The sequence below is a fragment of the Piliocolobus tephrosceles genome, chromosome 13 (assembly GCF_002776525.5).
Source record: "Piliocolobus tephrosceles isolate RC106 chromosome 13, ASM277652v3, whole genome shotgun sequence".
NCBI classification, from domain to species: domain Eukaryota; kingdom Metazoa; phylum Chordata; class Mammalia; order Primates; family Cercopithecidae; genus Piliocolobus; species Piliocolobus tephrosceles.
The window spans coordinates 7,798,749-7,817,635 of record NC_045446.1 but is presented as its reverse complement, the minus strand read 5'-3'; the positions used below and the strand labels follow the sequence as shown (position 1 = coordinate 7,817,635).

General features: G+C 58.8%; 3 protein-coding genes across 3 annotated transcripts in view; 1 reads left to right on the top strand and 2 right to left on the bottom strand.

Moving 5' to 3' along the window:
- The window catches only part of LOC111533669 (pyruvate carboxylase, mitochondrial-like), a 1,148,173-nt gene that overhangs the window by 506,519 nt on the left and 622,767 nt on the right, over positions 1-18,887 (bottom strand). The gene's annotated exons all lie outside the window — the stretch shown is intronic.
- Positions 197-3,814, top strand: TMEM151A (transmembrane protein 151A). Its single transcript, XM_023186574.3, has 2 exons — positions 197-271; positions 2,483-3,814. The coding sequence occupies exons 1-2, from the start codon at positions 197-199 to the stop codon at positions 3,812-3,814; spliced, it is 1,407 nt and encodes a 468-aa protein (XP_023042342.1).
- Positions 13,850-16,404, bottom strand: CD248 (CD248 molecule). Its single transcript, XM_023186575.3, has one exon. The coding sequence runs from the start codon at positions 16,391-16,393 to the stop codon at positions 14,120-14,122; it is 2,274 nt and encodes a 757-aa protein (XP_023042343.1). The 5' UTR covers positions 16,394-16,404; the 3' UTR covers positions 13,850-14,119.

The following is an 18,887-nucleotide window of genomic DNA, read 5'->3' as shown; positions in this document are numbered from 1 at the left end:
CAACGCCGCCAACGCCTCCGCCGCCGCCGCCGCCGCCGCCGCCGCCGCTGCCGCCGCGCTCAGGCTCGAGCTCCGCGCACTCCCTCCGCGGCCGCTGAGCCGAGCGGACGCCCCCGGGGGCCGCGCCGCAGCCCTCCGTGCTCCCCCCTATCATGCCCGGTGCCCGGGCTGGGGCCGCCCAAGCAGCCAGGACACCATGCCCGAGGACGGCGCTGGCGACGGCGGGGAGGTGCCCGCGCTCATCCCTGACGGCGAGCCGCTGCGGGAAGAGGTACCGGCGCTGGGGGGCCGGAGCCGGGCCTGGGGCGGCGTGAAAGGGACGAGTGCAGAAGGCGACCCCAAGAGAGGGGCTGAGGAGGGAAGTCCCAGATCCCCTACGGCCAATGACGTCATTGGGGTCACCTGCCTCCCTGCCAGGGGTCCAGGGGCCCGCGTTGGGGGTAGGGGTGGGGCGGCTGGACAGCAATATGGGGGGCGACTTCCGCCCCCGGCGCCCCCTCATCCAGCCTCGCCCGTCCTGTGACGTCAGCGCCTGGCCCCCACGCGTCCCAGTGCCGCAGCCCAGCGGGGGATGCTGCTTCCACCGCCAGGGCCGCGGGGTCAGGTCCCCAGCCCAGCCTGGCAGCTCACGAGGTGTCCGGGCAGTGCCTGCAATGCAGCAGCAGTCGCAGAGCCTAGAGGGGAGGAGGGGAAGAGGAAGGGAGGCGCCTGGGTACCCCTTCTCCTTGTCCCCGAGGTGAGGATTGAGGGTCCATTCTGCTGACTGGGACCCTGGACGGCCCCTCCTCAGCCCTAGCCAGTAAGGTCTGCAGGACCTGGGGCCCCGAGTGATGTGTAGGGTGATAGGGTGGTGAGTGGGGCTGTGTGTGCATTTGGGTGAATGTAGCCTGCTTATGTGTGTGTGTTGTGTGGGTGTGAATTGGGGGTGTGTGTCCCCTGTAGTCAGGTGAGGGGTGAGTGGGTGCCTGGCTCAGGCTGTCCCTCAGTGGTCTAGGTGTGTGCATGGGAGCGAGTCCTGTTGTGGGTGGGTCTCTCCCTGTGGGGTCTGAGGAGCCTAGGTGTCAAGTTGCAGTGGGGATGGGGAGATGTGCACTGTGATCAGGTGAAGGTCTGGTATGTCCTTCTGGGCTTCACTGCATGTGGAACGTGTATGTGCGTGTGTGTGTCCTGTGGTGGATGGGTGTGTGCTATGTGTGTGTACCATGCTATGGTTGTGGGAGTCTGTGCTCTGGGGACAGGTGAGGGTCTGGAGTTTCCTGGTGACAGGCAGTGTGACCCTCCATGGTGGGTGGGTCTGTGATGAGCATGTGTTGGAGGGGCGTGGACAAGTGTGTGTGTACCTGACAGGCCTTGCAGGTCAGGTTGCGCTGTGCTCCTGTGCTGTGTGATGAGGCCAGGCTGTATCTGGGCTGGGCTGGGGGATGGTTCCTCTCCTCTTGGGCCTCTAGAGGCCTGGTAGGTCTGGGGTAGGAGAGGTGACCCCTTAACCCCTCTTTTGTTGTTTCCACTTTTTCCGCCCCTTTTTACCCTTCTGCTCTCCCCACTGTATACCTACCTGCTTCTCTCTCCATGGGCACCTGGGGGTGAGGTAGCTAGGCTGGCAGCCCTGCCAGGGAGGGTGTGGCAAGCCCTCTGAGCCAAGGAGTGGCCCCTGCTGCCCAGCAGCTGTGTCCCGCCCCCTCGCTCAGCACAGATGAGTGGAGGATGGCCCTCCATCTGCTCCCCACCCCAAGACTTGCACCTCCCCCGTTCTAGATGCTCCTATTGACTCAAAAGCCTCTACTGAGTCTTCTGAGTCCCTATGGAACAAGGGAGCAGAGGGAGTCTCAGGGTAATGGCGATCATATTTATTCCCGTGGCCAGACACTGTGCTCAGATCTTCACACGTATGATCTTGTTGAATCCTCACAACAGACTCAGTTTACAGATGAGAAAATTGAGGTCCAGAGAGGATGAGGGACGTGCCCAAGTCATACAGTAAGTGCTGGAGCCAGCACTGGCTCCTGGGCAGTGAAACTCCAAAGCCCATGCTGTTTATACCTCGGACCCCTTCCACTCTGGCTTCCCAGACCAACAGGACCAAGAATCAAGGCCGGGAGAGGGCAGAGATATAGCCAAGTCCACACAGCAAATCAGGGCAGAGCAAGGGCTAGAACTCAGTTTTCTCAATAGCCAGTGCAAGGATCCATCCCTTCTGGCAGAGGCGGGCCTGCTGTGTCCTGTGTACAGTTGGCCCAGTGCTAGCAGGGCACAGTGGAGGATGGATTTGGGGTAGGGAGTCCCGGGTTTGAATCTGCAGCACCACTGTAAGTGAGCTGGAAATGTGAAGCCTGGAGCAAGCTGTTCATCCCTCTGAGCCTCAGTTGCCTCCTCTGTAAAATGGGGCTCACGGTATCACCTCCCTCAGCTGGGTTAAGCAAAGTGGCAGGCCCCACTGATGGCCCCACCTGACACAGACTTCCCTTTCTCTGCCCACCTGCAGCAGCGGCCCCTGAAACAGTCCCTGGGAAGCTCCCTGTGCCGCGAATCGCACTGGAAGTGCCTGCTCCTCACGCTGCTCATCCATGCCTGCGGGGCCGTGGTGGCCTGGTGTCGCCTGGCCACAGTGCCGCGGCTGGTCCTGGGGCCCGAGGCTGCCTTGGCCCGAGGAGCCGGTGGCCCGCCACCCACCTACCCGGCCAGCCCCTGCTCCGATGGCTACCTGTACATCCCGCTGGCCTTCGTCTCCCTGCTCTACCTCCTCTACCTGGCCGAGTGCTGGCACTGTCACGTGCGGTCCTGCCAGGCGCCACGCACCGACGCCCACACCGTGCTGGCGCTGATCCGCCGCCTGCAGCAGGCGCCGCCGTGCGTCTGGTGGAAGGCCACCAGCTACCACTACGTGCGGCGCACCCGCCAGATCACACGCTACCGCAACGGCGACGCCTACACCACCACGCAGGTGTACCATGAGCGCGCCGACAGCCGCACGGCCCGCGGCGAGTTTGACTACTCGGCTCACGGCGTCCGCGACGTCTCGAAGGAGCTGGTGGGGTTGGCGGAGCACGCGGCCACGCGGCTGCGCTTCACCAAGTGCTTCAGCTTCGGCAGCGCGGAGGCCGAGGCCTCGTACCTCACGCAGCGGGCGCGCTTCTTCAGCGCCAACGAGGGCCTGGACGACTACCTGGAGGCGCGCGAGGGCATGCACCTGAAGGACGTGGACTTCCGCGAGTCGCTCATGGTCTTCGCCGACCCCCGCAGCCCGCCCTGGTACGCTCGCGCCTGGGTCTTCTGGCTCGTGTCGGCGGCCACGCTGTCGTGGCCCCTGCGCGTCGTGGCCGCCTATGGAACGGCCCACGTGCACTACCAGGTGGAGAAGCTCTTCGGCGCCAGCTCGCCCCCGCCCGGGGCCGTGCCCAGCGGTCCCCCGCTGTCCCGCGTGGCCACAGTGGACTTCACTGAGCTCGAGTGGCACATCTGCTCCAACCGGCAGTTGGTGCCCAGCTACTCGGAGGCCGTGGTCATGGGCGCGGGCTCGGGCGCCTACCTCAGAGGCTGCCAGCGCTGCCGTCGCTCCGTCAGCAGCAACTCGCTGCCCCCCGCCCGGCCCAGCGGGCCCCGTCTGCCCTTCAGCCGCAGCCGCCTCTCACTGGGCGCTGGGGGCCGGGCCACGCCAGGGGTCTTCCGCAGCCTGAGCGGGGGGCCCCTGGGGCGCCGTGGAGAGGACACGGAACCCCTCGAGAGCCCGCCCTGCTATGAGGACGCCCTCTACTTCCCGGTGCTCATTGTCCACGGAGACAGCGGCTGCCAGGGGGATGGGCAGGGTGCGCTCTGAGACCCCCACAGCCCCCAGAGTAGCCCCCTCCCCACCATTCCACCATGGGCTTAGATGCCCAAGTGATTGTCGTCCAAAACAGGCGGGAAAACAGACCAGCCACACATAAGGGGCAGGGGTGAGGGTGGGGGTGGGGGTCCTCAAACAGACTAAAATGCAGTGACCCGTGGTCATTTTGGAGGAAACGGAGGCCACCTAAGTGGAGCCTAAGAATCGCCCCCAGCGTGGCTTCACCCCCCAAGATGGCCGATGATCTGGCCTGGAGGCCTCTCACAAAGGGCAGGAGAAGAAGCTTCCAGAAAGGCTGGGATGGAGGAGGAGTCCTGTGGCCAGCTGTTGCCTGCAGCAGAGGCTGCCTGTGGGCACTTCCCTGCCGGGGCTGAGGCCACGCTGGGAGCTTCCCAGCGACGCAGAAGCACAAATTGGCGGGTTGGGGCCATGCCCAGCCAGGTTGGCTTCCCTGGGGCTGAAAAGCTGGCTGTGGTGGCACCATGGCCTTGGCCCTGCTGCTCACCCAACATTCCCATCCTCCCCTGATAGGCCCCTCCGTGCCTGCCCTTTCGCCCGCTGCTCAGGGCCAGTCACTGATTGGACCTAGCAGTGCTGTTCCTCCACTGGGAGCTTGGTTCTTGGAGCACAACCTTGCCCCATGCACCTGTACTGTTTTGCCTGGTGCCCACCGCACCCTCCTCCCACATTCAGCTGCCCCTACAACCTGGGGTTCCTTCTCAGGGCCTCACCTGGTCCCCACATCCCCTGGCCTCTGCTCCTGCCTCCCAAAGTCCATGTCTGCCTCCATCAGTCACACACACCCAGGGACGCCCTCTCCTTGCCCTCCCGGACTTATCTACTCTTCACTTTCCTGATGATCCATGGGGCCCAGACCTAGAGGGCATCCGAGGGGCCCGGCCTTGGCCACAGCCTCTTGGATGTTGTCCTTGCTCCACAATGCAGGCCCTTGCTTCTCCCATCAATGAGTCCTGGCCCAGGGGACACTGACCCTCCCCCAGGGAGGAGAGAGGGGTTCCTTCCCTTTCAATGAGGGCTTCTACACCCTCTCAAGGGTGGTGGGGAAGGGAGGAGGCTGAGAAGATGCAGATTAAATAAAGGTATGGAATGGGAAGGCCTGTGCATTCCTGAGTCTTGGGTCCGAGGCCACCGCTGCAAGCATTGTGGGCCTCCGTGGTTCAGGGCACGATGAGGGGTTCTGGGAAGGGACTCAGAGTTGGGCTTCAGTGTTCCCAGGAACAAAGTAAGCGGAGGAGAAGAAACCTCCCCTGCCTAGCCTGGGGCCTCTGAGACTCAAGTGTGAGTCGTTCTGAGCACCTGGCTCCCCTGAATCTGGTATCTGGACCTGGGTCACTGCTAAGGCATTGTCAAGGTGACCCTTCTTCCAGCTCAGTGGGGGATTCCATTCTGTTGCTGGGCATGCTGAGAGCTAAGAGAGTGGTAGCTTGTCCCCAAAGTGGGGAGAAAGAGCTATGGTCTGTGACTGGAGTTCAGTGCCCCCCAGCAGCTACTGATATTATCAATCTGAGGGAAAGGGCACGAAGCAGGTCGAAGGACACACAGCTGGAAAGGGCAGCCCCAAACCAGGGCAGGCTGGCATGGAATCCAAAGGCAGAGAAAACATCAGGGAAAAGGAAGGTCCTGACTCCCTGATGGAGCTCTGAAAGACTCCTGGACATGGCATTGTCACATGTGCAGCAGTAAAGGGTGTTCACTGTGCAAGGGCAGTGGGCTAAGGGGCAAGTGTGCATGGAATCCAGCCTACAGGCCACTCCCCAAACTCTGGCATGGAGCTACATCCACTTGGAGAAAGGGGACCCTTTTCCCATTCACGCAAAGGTGGCATAACAGCTAGACGTGACCCTGGAAGGGTGCGGAGAATGGGTGGATTTCCCTAAACAAAGACAGGGCAGGCAGTGTCTTAGACAGCAGATGCTGCCCAGACAAAGGCCTGGCTGCCGGGCACGAGCTGAGGTATGACAAGGAGATAGAAGCAAGAAACCATGGAAGGCTTTGCTGTAGCTTCCGTGCCAAACCCTAGAATTTGTCCTTACACTGGAGCAAACTGGGCAATCTGGAACCGTGGAAGGGGGATGGGCAGGGGCGTGATACAGTCAAGGCTGCATTTTAGGATATTTAGCAAAAGTCCAGCTAGCTGCTGGCTCTGTGGGGAGGGTGGAGTGAAAGACCAGAGCTCTCCCTATGCGTTAACCGACGGCCTCTCTTCTTTGGGAGTGAAATCAATCCCTCATTCTGAAGCAAATTAGGTGGAAAACCCTATGGTGCCCAAACATTCAAGAAGGCTACAGTGGGTGGCCGGGCACAGTGACTCATGCCTGTAATTCCAGCATTTTGGGAGGCTGGGGCAGGCAGATCATTTGAGGTCAGCAGTTCGAGACCAGCCTGGCCAACATGGTGAGACCCTCCCTGTCTCTACAAAAAATACAAAAATTAGCTGGGCGTGGTGGCAGGCACCTGTGACAGCTACTCAGGAGGCTGAGGCAGGAGAATCGCTTGAACCCAAGAGGCAGAGGTTGCAGTGAGCTGAAATTGTGCCACTGCACTCCACCTGAGACTCTGAATCAATCAATCAATCAATCAATCAATCAATAGGCTCCAGCAGGTAGGGAGGCCAGCATGCTGGTTCCAGCTCCTTGCCATGAGGAAGACCCTTTTTCCACCATTCTGCTCTAACACCATAGCCAACAATTGCCCACTGTCCACTATCCATTGTCCTCCCTTCCCCAATGACAGAACCCCAGTTTTGCTGCAGATGGCAATGTGCCCAGCTAAAAGGCAATATTTCCAGCCTCCCTGGCATATATGGTATGACTGTGTGGCTCAATTATAGGATATTAGATATAAACAGAAGGTGCTGGAAGGGATCTCCAAGAATGCCCCTTGAATAGAAGCAGTATTGGTGAAGGCCATTTTTGTCCTCTCTGCTTCAGCCTTCATTCAGCCTGGGATGTGTATGTGATAGCTGGAATGCCAGCAGCTATCTTGGAGCAGGAAGTGACCTTGAAAATTGTAGCCACGTGCTGAAGATAGCAGAGCAACAAGGTAAAAGATCCTGGGCTTTTGATGACACCATGCAAGTTTCCATGTCATCCCTTGGGTTGCCTACCTCCAGACTTTAATGAGAAAGATAAATAAACTGTAAGTCTGCTTAAGCCCACTGTTTTTTCTTGTCTGTTACCAGCAGCTTTTACTAATTATCTACTGCCACATAACAAATTATCCTAACCCTAGTGGTTTAAAAGAGCAATAATTATTATGCTCTCTCCTGGCTTCTGTGGGTCAAGAACTCAGATAGGACACAATGGGAATGGCTTCTCTGCTCCATGACATCCAGGGCCTCTGCTGGAAGACTCAAACACCGGGGCTGGAATCATCTGAATGCTCATTCACCCATATGTCTGGCAGCTGATGCTGGCTGAGGGCTGAGGGCTAAGAGCCTAACGAGGGCTGTTGGTGGGAACATCCACACAGGGCATCTCCACGTGGCTTGACCTTCCTCATAACATGGTGGCTTGGTTCCAAGAACAAGTGTACTGAGAGGGTGAAAGCTGTATTTCCCTTTATGATCTAGTCTCCGAAGTCACATGACATCACTTCTGCCCCTTTCCATCGGTCAAGGCTATTATGAAGGTCCACCCAGTCTCAAGGGGAGGGAATATAGGATCTCATCTCTCTGTGGAGGCTTGTCAATGTCACATTGTTAGAAGAGCATGTGGGATGGGAGATATATTAGTGGCTATCTTCAAAAATGCAATCGACCGCTGAGCGAAATGCCATTTGCCATTCCTAACTGATTGATACCTGTAAAGTGATCTGCAAAATGAACACCAAGCTCTTTATAGTGCTGTTTTAAGGGAGGAAGGTGGTGGCATGTCAGATATGGGCCTTCCCAGGGCAGAGTGAGCTGCTCAGATCATTTATGGAGGCCTTCGGGCCTACGGTAGATTAAATATGGCCACAAATTGTTTACCACTCCTCTCTTCAAGAGGTGGAATCAGGCTGGGCGCAGTGGCTCACACCTGTAATTCCAGCACTTTGGGAGGCCGAGGCAGGTGGACCACTTGAGATCAGGAGTTCAAGACCAGCCTGGCCAGCATGGTGAAATGCTGTCTTTACTAAAAATACAAAAATTAGCCAGGCATGGTAGTGTGCACCTGTAGTTCCAGCTACCCAGGAAGCTGAGACAGGCGAATCACTTGAACCCAGGAGGCAGAGGTTGCAGTGAGCTGAGATCATACCACTGCACTCCAGGCTGGGCAACAGAGCAAGGCTCTGTTTCACAAAAAAAAAAAAAAAAAGAAAAAAGAAAAGGAAAAACAGAGGTGGAATCTGTTTCCCCTTTAAATCTGGGCTGGACTTGTGATTTGTTGTGACCGATGGAATGTGAGGGAAGAGATGTTGGCCCACTTCTGAGGCTAGGCCTCAAAGACTCTTGTAGCTTTCACCTTTGCCCTCTTGCAATCCTGAGACCACCATCTATAAAGATGCCCAGCCAAGCCTCCTGACAGATTTGAGGCTGCGTGGAGAACTGAGGACCCCAGCCAAGAGTCAGCATCAGCTCCAGATATGGGATGACTGAGGCCGTCTTAGACACACTGTAGGCCCAGTTGAGCCATAGATGACAGGAGCCTCAGGACTGACCCAAGATGAGACCAGCAGATGAACTACCAAGCTGATCCCAGCCCAGACTGCTGTCCTATAGAATAAGGGGAAATAAATCTTTGTTTAATTCACTACATTTTGGGGTGATTTGTTACATGCAATAGATCGCTGTCACAAGGCTCTAAACCCAGCTGCACTTCACAAGGGAGGGCACTGGGCCTGCACAGCCAGGAAGAGGAGGGACCCAGAAACCCCAGTGTTTGATGGACAGCTCTCAGCTCATGATCTCCTGATGGGAGACGGGGTGGTCACGTGTTCAGACTCTCTTGGAGTCAACACCAAGCCAGGGTGTTCTGTTCTAAACTGTTCTCAAGAGGAGAATTCATGCCTGAGGAGTGGTGCAAAGTCTGGCTCCCAAACCCCAGCTGCCTCTGCCTCTGCTCTCTCCTGATATGGGCTATGCACAGCATGGCAGGAACAGAACCTGTAATTTCTACCCCTACCCCCACCTGCTCCTCTCTGTCTTCCATCTCAGGAAATAGAGCTGCCATTCAGTCACATTCAGTCAGTTGCCTAAGCCAGGCACCTGCACGGCAAGCCTGTTCTTTTTTTTTTGAGACGGAGTCTCGCTCTGTCGCCCAGGCTGGAGTGCAGTGACCAATCTCGGCTCACTGCAAGCTCCGCCTCCCGGGTTCACGTTCACACCATTCTCCTGCCTCAGCTTCCCGAATAGCCATGCTTGGCTAATTTTTTGTATTTTTAGTAGAGACAGGTTTTCACCGTGATAGCCAGGATGGTCTCGATCTCCTGACCTCGTGATCTACCCGCCTCAGCCTCCCAAACTGCTGGGATTATAGGCATGAGCCACCACGCCTGGCCGCCTCTTTTTTTTTTTTTTTTTTGAGACGGAGTCTCGCTGTCGCCCAGGCTGGAGTGCAGTGGTGCAGTCTCAGCTCACTGCAATCTCCGCCTCCCAGGTTCAAGCTATTCTCCTGCCTCAGCCTCCTGAGTGGCTGAGATTACAGGCGCCTGCCACCACACCTGGCTAATTTTTGTATTTTCAGTAGAGACGAGGTTTCACCATGTTGGTCAGGCTGGCCTCGAACTCCTGACCTCAAGTGATCCGCACACCTCAGCCTCCCGAAGTGCTGGGATTACAGACGTGAGCCACCGCATCTGGCCAGGTGTGGGCATTTTCTGATTAGAGACTTGGCTATCACATATGGACTGGCTTTGTTGTAGGAGGTAAGGATCACAGGATCTCCCTGGGTTCAAACCTCCACTTACTAGTTGGTCAACTAGGGCAGATGGCTTAATGCACTTAGGCACGTGCCTTCAGCTTCCTACTCTGTAAATTGTGGTAAGAATGGCACTTACTTCATGTTGGTTGTTATGAATCTTACATGGATTAAGCCAAGTAAAGCCCTTAGAAAAGGACCGGGCATGTAAGAAGTGCTTTCAGGCCAGGCATGGAGGCCAAGGCAGGTGGATCACCTGAGGCAAAGAGTTCGAAAGCAGCCTGACCAACATGGTGAAACCCTTTCTCTATTAAAAATAGAAAAATTAGCCAGGCATGGTTGTGGATGCCTGTAATCCCAGCAACTTGGGAGGCTGAGGCAGGAGAATTGCTTGAACTCGGCAGGTGGAGGTTGCAGTGAGCCGAGATCGTGCTATCACACTCCAGCCTGGGCAACAAGAGAGAAACTCCATCTCAAAACAAAACAAAACAAAACAAAACAAAACAAAAAACCAGAAGTGCTTCAAGCATTCACTATTATTATAGTCATTATTAGCACTAAATCCTACTTCCATTGGTAGCGGCCAGGGTACGAGCATTGGAACGTGGTCTGGAAAGAATCCCTCTTCCCAGGCCTGATTTGCCCGGCGGTGGGCAAGGGCAAGTTTGGCAGCGAAGACAGGAAGCAAAGGGCCCAGCTGGAGCTCAGTGGTGTCAGCTCCCTTCCTCCTCAAGGGTTGCTCCCTGTCTGTCGCCCTAATGTTTGGGCCGGGCGCCGTGGCTCAAGCCTGTAATCCCAGCACTTTGGGAGGCCGAGACGGGCAGATCACGAGGTCAGGGGATCGAGACCATCCTGGCTAACACTGTGAAACCCCGTCTCTACTAAAAAATACAAAAAACTAGCCGGGCGAGGTGGCGGGCGCCTGTAGTCCCAGCTACTCGGGAGGCTGAGGCAGGTGAATGGCGTGAACCCGGGAGGCGGAGCTTGCAGTGAGCTGAGATCTGGCCACTGCACTCCAGCCTGGGCGACAGAGCGAGACTCCGTCTCAAAAAAAAAAAAAAAAAAGAAAAATATTTTACTGGGTTCCTAGCCCGGAACTTCAGCGTCTCCTGCCCTCCAGGCCGGTATTTTCAGATGTAGAGATGAGAGCTGAGATAGCGTCTCCCTTGAGACACTGTCTCTAAAAACTACGATCTTCAGCTCCTAATTGAGGGCTTCCCCGCCCAAACCCACCCCTTCGCAACACACCCCCCAAAGAAGGTGTCTAGCCTTTGGAGCACTAGGTGGCGGCAGGGGGAACCTGGCCCTAGGTCGCCAGGTGAGAGGCGATGCTTTCGCCTCTGAGGACAGGATTTGTTGGGGAGGGACAGCGAGAGTTCGACCAGCCAGTCACTTTAGAGACTGTCGGGGCGCTCAGCTCTAGGGTGGTTCCAGGGCCAGTGCGAAGCTCCCTTAGGGACGAATTTCCATATACGACGAAGGGCATCTGCGAAAGGATGGGCTGTCCCGTGGGGGGAGTCGGCAGATATTTAAGTAACACTAACATTTAATGAATTAAGCAGCTATTTACTGAGCGATTAGTACGCTTTGAGAGAGGGGCCCTACCGAGGCCTCGCGGTGGCTGTAAGTCCGCGGGGCCGAGGCCAGGTGGCGCCAAAGGCCTTTCGACGTCATCTGCGCGGCTGTCGAGGCCCAGTCTCAGGGCTCTCCCAGAGAACCCGAAATCTGGACAAACGGAAACCGTAGGTGGAGGGAGAGGGCTCCAGGGCCAGGTTCAAGGGCATCCTGGTGAGAGATGAGGGGTTCGGAGGACTGGTGGATCTGGGCATACCCCGAAGGTGGTAAGGGACCCAGGAGTGGAGTGGGCGGGGCTTGCGCCCAAGAGGGTGGAGCCTGAGTGTGGGCGGGACCTGCGATAAGAGGCTCGGTAGCGCTCTTCGCAGGGCGGTATTTGTGCGCTAGGCCGCAGCCAGGACGCTCTATGTGGGCGGGACTCGAGGGCCCCCTAAGGGGGCGTGGCTTGTAGCTTTCGTGGGCGGCCCCGGGGGCGTGGCTCCGTGTAGGTGAACCGCTGCCTCCGAGCGAGGTGTGACAGTCCTGCGAGGGCGCAGTTCTTCCACTTTTGTGAGCTTGAGGGGGGCGGGGCTTGTAGCTGGGGGCGGAGCCTGAGGAAGAGGTTGAGGGGAACTTCACACGTTCCCTGGAGGGCGGAGTTTAATTGTCCCCCGACAGAGTTAAGACCTCCAGGGGATTCCCTGCAGTGTCCAGGGCTCTGTGAGGCGAAGATTGCAGTTGTATTAGGCGGGGCCTGTAGCGCCGCGTGAAGAGAATGTGTAAACTCGGGGCGAAGTTCATACCTCCGAGAAGCGGAGACTAATAGTTCTGCCAATCTGCGCGCGCCGAACAGAGGAGGCGGGGCTTGTGGGTTGTGGGCGGGGTACTGGGCGGGGCCGAGAAGGCAGAGGGGCAGGCACGAGCGCTGCTGGAATCTTTGAGTTGGCAGGGGCGGGGCTTGTGGCTTTGTGGGCGGGCCCCTGGAGAGTTCCCGGGGGCTCTCTTCGGTTCTGCAGCGGGTAGGCGTGTAGCTCCGGGTCCTAGCTGATACCACCGGAGTATGCAGTTCTCGGCCGCGCCCGAATGAGGCGGAGCCTGCGAGTCAGTGGGCGGAGCCCGGGCTGGGCGCAGGCGGGGGTTCTGCCCTGGGAGGCCGTCTGTTTAGGCCCGCACGCAGCTCCGCATCTGGTGCTCATTACCAGATGACAAAGAGCCGGCTCTGGGCCCCCTTCCCCACTCCCATCCCCCGCCTCCGACTGCAGTGCATTTAACTCCTTCCTGCCCTCGGGGTACTCTGGATCCCTACCCGAGGTCATGCAGGGGACTCCAGACCTTCCAGTCTCGGCAGGCCTTGTCGCTCCCCACGCTTCCTCACCTCCTTCCCAGACCTAGCCGTCTGGTCCGCCTCGCAACCTTCATTCGCATCCAGCAAACCTGCCCGACGGCGTCTCCGAGGTTAAAACTGTGCAGGATCTGGCGGGGACGTCTGGTTTGAGTTAGGGGAACGTGAGAGCGGGGACTGGGGGCAGTGCGTAGCGTTCCCTCCGCCCCCTCCGCGACCCCCTGGTTCATCCCCAGCTCCGGCCCCTCCTTTCCTGGTTCCCTGGGGCCCAGCTCAGTCTTCCAGCTCAGGTCCAGGCCCGAAGGGGGCGCTGGGCCACTCCTCCTCGCCTGCCCGGGTGGTCGTGGTGGCTCTGCCCCGTCCTAATTAGAGGCCCCTGAGAGGCTGTAACTGAAAAATTACAGAGGCGGTGGGAACTGGCGCCTCCCCTGCCCAGGTCTCACCCCCGCCCCCCAAGGCAGTGAGCCCGGAATGAGGGAGGTCACCCCCACCAGGCTGTGATCTTTGACCAGGCCCTTCTCCAGTTCCTGGGACACCTCAGTCCTGAGCAGCCGGAGCCCTCTCTCAAGCTCGGATCAGCTGAGCTCTGTCTGTCCCCCACCACCCCCAGCCAACATGGACAAGAGCAAAGTGCAGCCCTGGCGAAAGAAGGCCTTGCTCCTGCAGCTGTCCAAGCAGTTAGCATGGGATCTCTCCCGGGTTCCTGGCCCTTCCCAACCCAGCCTCCTACCCGGAGCAAGTGGAGGAATGCCTCCAAGAGCACCCACAAACCAGGGGGTGGCAGTCCCCTTGAGTGACCCTGAGCCCCAGCCCCCAACTTCTGTGAAGCTTACAGGGATGGGAAGGGAAGTGTCTGAAGAAAGAAGCAACTCACCCACTAGCCCCCTCCTTCACTCCTCTGAATCACCGGCCCCAGAGCCTACTTTGACCCCTAAACCCCAGTTTGGCTCCAGTTCAGCAGATGCCCTAATTCTACAACCCTCCCCTAGATTCAGCCCCACCTTCTTGGAGCTTTGGTAAAATGAGGAATAAATACGAAATTCTCCTCATGCCAAATCTCCCACTGCTGGGCTCAACTGTGTGACCCTGGGCAAGGTTCTGCCCTCTCTGGGCTCCTGCTTCCCTGAGAATCTCTGAGGCATACCCTGTCTTAAAGGGATCTTACCTTACCTCCTTGAGGACTCAGACAAACTGAAGGAAGATCACTTCCTTTTTTCTGAGTCCTCCCAGAACCTCCCTCTAGCACCAGTGGGGGTCAGAAGCCTTGGGTAAGGTTGACACCCCATTTATTGGAGAAGACCCCAGCACCCGCCCCCTGAGGTCTTAAGGGCTTTGGTGTATCCTTGGTCACGAGCGCTGAGCCAGGAAGCAGAGTTCCTGAGAGCCAAGTCTAGTGGTTGAGAGAGGACCCTGGCTGGGCCTGGGGAGCAAGAAGCCATCCGTCCAGCTGGGCAGCCCCTGTGGGTCCCTGGTGCAGCCCCGGCCATGTGTCCAGCGCACACCCCTTCCCCCTACTCCATGAGGGGGGTCTGCACCCCATCACACGCTGGTTCTGCAGGTCTGCACCCCTGTGAGGCTGCCCCTGGGGGGCATGGGTTCCGTTGGACTCTTGCTCCCAGCATGGGTGACCCAGCGATAGCAGTCAGTGATGCGCTTGTTGGGTGCATGGGGGCCACAGCGGGTGCAGTACACAATGCCCAGTGCAAGCAGGACCACCAAAAAGACACACGTTGGCACCAGGAGTGCCACCAGAAGCCACCGGTCATCCCTCTGGATGTGCTCAGCAAGACCAGCCTCCCCCAGGGCTGTTGGGGCTGCTGTGGGAGCTGCTGAGGGCAGCCACAGGGCCAACTTGGGACTGGGGCCATCTTCCCTTGGGATTTGGGGGACTTTGGAATGGGGATGTGTAGGGCTGATGGGTGAGGTCTGGTTAGTGGGGCTCTGAGAGGGCAGGAGGGTGGGGAGGGCTGGGGGCTGGGTGGCAGCAGGCACAGAGACTTGATGGGAAGGAGACACAGGGGACCTGGAGCTGGTGGTCAGAGAGGGCTGGGCAGTAGGGATAATGGGAAGCTGGGTAGCCTGGGTTCTGAGGACAGGGGCATCTGGGGCTTGAGGGGGTTGATGGGCACCGAGTGTGGTGACCAGAGGGGCACGGTTAGGTGGGATTGCAGGCAAATGAGTGGTGGTCTGGGTGCCAGCGACCTGGGTGTCTGGAAACATGGGGGACTGGTGGGCAGGGAACAGCTCAGGATATCTGGTTGAGATCATGGGGGGCTGGTGGGCAGGGGGCTGTGCTGGATGAGAGACAGAGAGAATACCGGGTTGGTAGGCAGAAGGCAGATCTGGATAGTTGGCTGCGATCACGGGGATCTGGTGGTCACGGGACAAAGCTGGGTGTGTGGCAGGGATCACAGGAGGCTGGTGGGCAGAGGGCAGTGTGGGGCGCGTGGCAGAGACCACCACAGGCCGGGTGACGGAGAGCACTGAAGAGTGGTAGGGGACCCTGGGGGCACTGAGCGGGGGCGGCCAGGTGGGCTCCGGGTAGGGTATCTGTGGCTCTCTGTCCTCTGGGAAGCTCGGTCTATAGGCCAGGGCAAAGTCAGGCGGCTGCGTAGGCTCCATCCACAGGATCCCAGGCATCTCCGTCCAGCCACCACCAAAGGCCTCCCAGGCCTCGTCTTCATCTTCCTCATCCTCCCCATCATCCAGCAACTCATCTCCGAGGTCCTGGGAAGCCTGGGCACCCATAGCCCCTGCAGGGCTGCAGCTGATGCCATCAGCCTCCAGCTCATGACCCTCGCTACAATAACACTCGAAGCCACCAACATAGTTGACACACATCTGCTGGCACACACCGGCAATCTGGCACTCATCTGTGTCCACACAGCGGTGCGGATCATCCTCCGCTGGCCGGAAACCCAGGCGACAGTGGCAGCTGTAGCCTTGTGGCCCACCGGGCTCACACTGCTGCTCGCATGGAGCCTGGGCACAGGGATCCTCGCAACTGCGCCCGTCCGCAGCCAGCCGGAAGCCCTCAGTGCAGCGGCAGGACACGTGACCATCCACCTCCTCCACACATTCGTGTTCGCAGCCCCCGTTGTCAGGGCTGCAGCCAGTCCCCAGGCACAGGGGCCCAGCCCGTGACCAGCCCACACCTCCCTCAGGCTGCTTCACGCAGAGCAGAGAGGCTCCCCTGCCAGTCTGGCACTGCACAGCGGCCACGGAGCCAAAGGGCAGCCACTCAAACTCTGTGGAGACCAGGTGGAAGGGCGTGGTATAGATGGCTGGGCCAGCCTGGCCCGCCTCATCTTGCAGCGCTGGGCAGGCATCCTCGAAGCCAAACTGGCACAAGTAGCCGTCGACAGCCAGCGTGCATGAGCCCTCCAGCCAGCGGTGCTCGCCAGTCGCCTCCAGGGCCACACAGCGCTGGGCCGGGCAGGGGCCTCCAGTGGCTGGCTGGGCCCAGTTGGTGAAAGCCGTGTCCTGGTCCCCTGTGGTCCACGTGAAGCCGCGCAGTGGGCGCTGCAGCTGGCATTGCCGGGCCTGCCGCTGCAGCCCGATCCACAGCAGCCGGCTGGCCGGGCCTGCACCCACCAGGTTGTCCACACGCTGGGCCTCCTCGGGGGTCCGAGGAGTGGCCAGGTCGCCCCCCAGCTCGCGGCAGGCCCGCCACGCCTCCAGAAAGGTGCGGCGCCGTGGGAAGAGAGCATAGCAGCTGCTGGGGCCGCAGGCGGAGCGGGGCTCAGCAGCCCAGGGGTCCTGGCCCAGTGTGGGCCCTGCGGCCGCCCAGGCCAGCAACAGGCGCAGCAGCATCGTGATGCCCCTGGACTGGTCCGGCCCCGGGCCCGCAGCAGCTCTTGACAGAGGGAGGGCCTGGGGCCTCCTGCGGGCGGGCCGGGGGCGGGCCTGGGGCCGGGCTCAGGCCTTGTAAGGAGTGGGCTGGGGCGGCTGCCAGCTCCCTGCTCCCTCTCCCCCGGGGGCCGCTGGAGCAGGAAGCAGTGGGGTGGGGGGCGCTAAGATTGGGGGCGGAGGAGGGGAGGAGGCGCAGTTGACGGCTGCCCCAGGCCCCATAGAGCTGAGAGTCAGGGGGTGGGAAAAGCCTGCCTGCCGAGCTCTGTGACCCTCAAGTTGAGACTCAGGGCTGTGGAGTGAGGACGCTTCCCAGAGACTCAGAGACCCAAATCTGGACACAGCAGCCCCGTCACACCCGTGTGCAGTCTCAGCCCAGCTGCTCGCCATGCACGGGAACACCCACATGCCCACTCCCTTCTTGCCCCACAGAGGCGCGCATGCGCCTCCCCCACCCCCAACCTCCTACAAGAGTGCACTCTTGCCAAGCTGTTTGTCCCTTCACCTAACCGTAGACCTATGCTGGCTTGCAGACGACTCCCTTCCCACACGTACACACATTCTGACATGCTGAGACGCTAGGTGCACATACAAAAATGGTGTGGCATTCTACATGACCTGACATATGAAGACCTCCGATTCCGGTGCAGGGCCTGAATGGAAACCAGCTTGGTCACCCAGGCACAGGCATCCTCAGCCTCTCATTTATTTACTGAGCCCCTGCCCCAGCCTCTCCCCCTACCCTCAAGCATTCTGGTTCCAGCTGGGCCAGCGTGTGGGGTTGTTGGGGGAATGAGGGGGCCAGGGGCTGCCCTCCCCTCACCCCAGCTCAGCCTGGGGCCCTGGGAACCTGGGCTTAGATGGGGAGGAGGCAGCCCCTAAACAGGAAATGCCTCCCTGGGCTCCTGCGTCAGGAAGGCAGGGTGCATGGTTTAGGGGCTGGGTGGGGGCTGGGCTGCACTCAGGATGTGCAAGGCTGTGAGGGGACCCATGCAGGGCCATGTATGGGCATGGGGCACACAGTGACTTATATGCATGTATGTGACACAGACATCATGTGTGTGGAGCCCTCCCTGCCCCCGGGGCCTGCTGTGTGGGGCTGGCCAGGGTCGTCTTCCCGCCCTTTCTGGAGGCTTCTGGAGGCATGTGCACTGAGCCCATCACCCAGGATGACCTCTGGGGATCTGGCTGGCGGATTAACCCATGCACACCCGCCGCACTCTTAGCAGAAGTTAGAAACAGGGTGGGGAGGTGGGGGAGAGGTTCTACCCTTCAGTAAGCTGCCCCAATGCAGCTTCCCTCTCTGTCACAGATGGATCGACTTTGTGGCTGCAGGGGAGTCACTGGCCCTCTCTGGGTCTCCTTTTTTCTTAGTTGCAACATGGGGGCAATGAGTCCAGGATTTTTAGCTCAGCAGGGCTGTGATAATTCTGTCACAGCACTCAGTGTTTGCAAATGTGCTTTGTCAGCTGTGGAGCCTGAAGCAAATGTTACTCCGTCTTCTGAGCATATGTGGCGGGTGGAGACCAGGCTGCGTTTTTGCAAACCACCTTACAGCGCCTAGGCTGGCCCTGCAGACCCAGTCAGTCCCTCGAGAAACAGGGCTTAGGAATTGTTTCCCATATGCCTGAAAGTCCCTTCTTACAAGGTCTATGCCTGTGAAGCACACAGAATGACTCCCCTTCTCAGGAGACAAAAGTCAAGATGGAGGAGTTCATCCTTCTGTTGGCTCAGGCCCCAAACCTTGAGATCATGCTTGACTCCTCTCTCTCTCCCACAGCCCATCTCCAGTCTCTCAGTAAATCCCGTTGGCTTCACTTTCAAAAGAGACCCAGAATCTGACCACTCCTGGACACCTTCTTTGCCACCCACCCCCTACCCAGGTGGCTAGCAACACCAATCTAGATTTCCCGAACAGCCTCTCCCTGGTCTCTCTTTTGCCGTCTCCATCCTGCCAGAGGGATCCTTTCAAAATCCAAGTCAGATTTGGTCACTTCTCCATTCAGAACCCTCTGAGCCCCCCATCTCGCTTAGAGGAGAGACCACAGTGCTTGCCATGGCCTCCAGGTCTATGTGATCTGCCTCCAAACTCTGGCCTCATTGCTGTTCCTTAAATGCGCCAGGCACTCTGCCTCACAGCCTTGGTCTTGGCTGTTCCTGCTGCCTGCAATGCTCTTCCTGCAATATAAAAATGCTCTGCTTCTTTACCTCCTCCAGGGCTCAGCTCAAGTGCCAGAGTCCTTGACCACCTCACCCCATCCCACACCGCCCCCTGGGGCTGCTTAACCACTGGATCTTCCTGTATTTTCCCCCTCTGCACTTATCACTATCTGACATTAAATATGTTTACTTGTGAAATTAGTTGGGCGTGCTGGTGCACCTGTAATCCCAGCTACCTGGGAGGCTGAGGCAGGAGAATCATTTGAACCTGGGAGGTAGAGGTTGCAGTGAGCCAAGA

Bases quoted from the DNA above. Each gene is read 5' to 3' on its own strand.
- TMEM151A (XM_023186574.3), top strand. From the start codon at position 197: ATGCCCGAGGACGGCGCTGGCGACGGCGGGGAGGTGCCCGCGCTCATC. The intron at 272-2,482 runs GTACCGGCGCTG...GCCCACCTGCAG, and splicing joins GCGAGCCGCTGCGGGAAGAG to CAGCGGCCCCTGAAACAGTC.
- CD248 (XM_023186575.3), bottom strand. From the start codon at position 16,393: ATGCTGCTGCGCCTGTTGCTGGCCTGGGCGGCCGCAGGGCCCACACTG.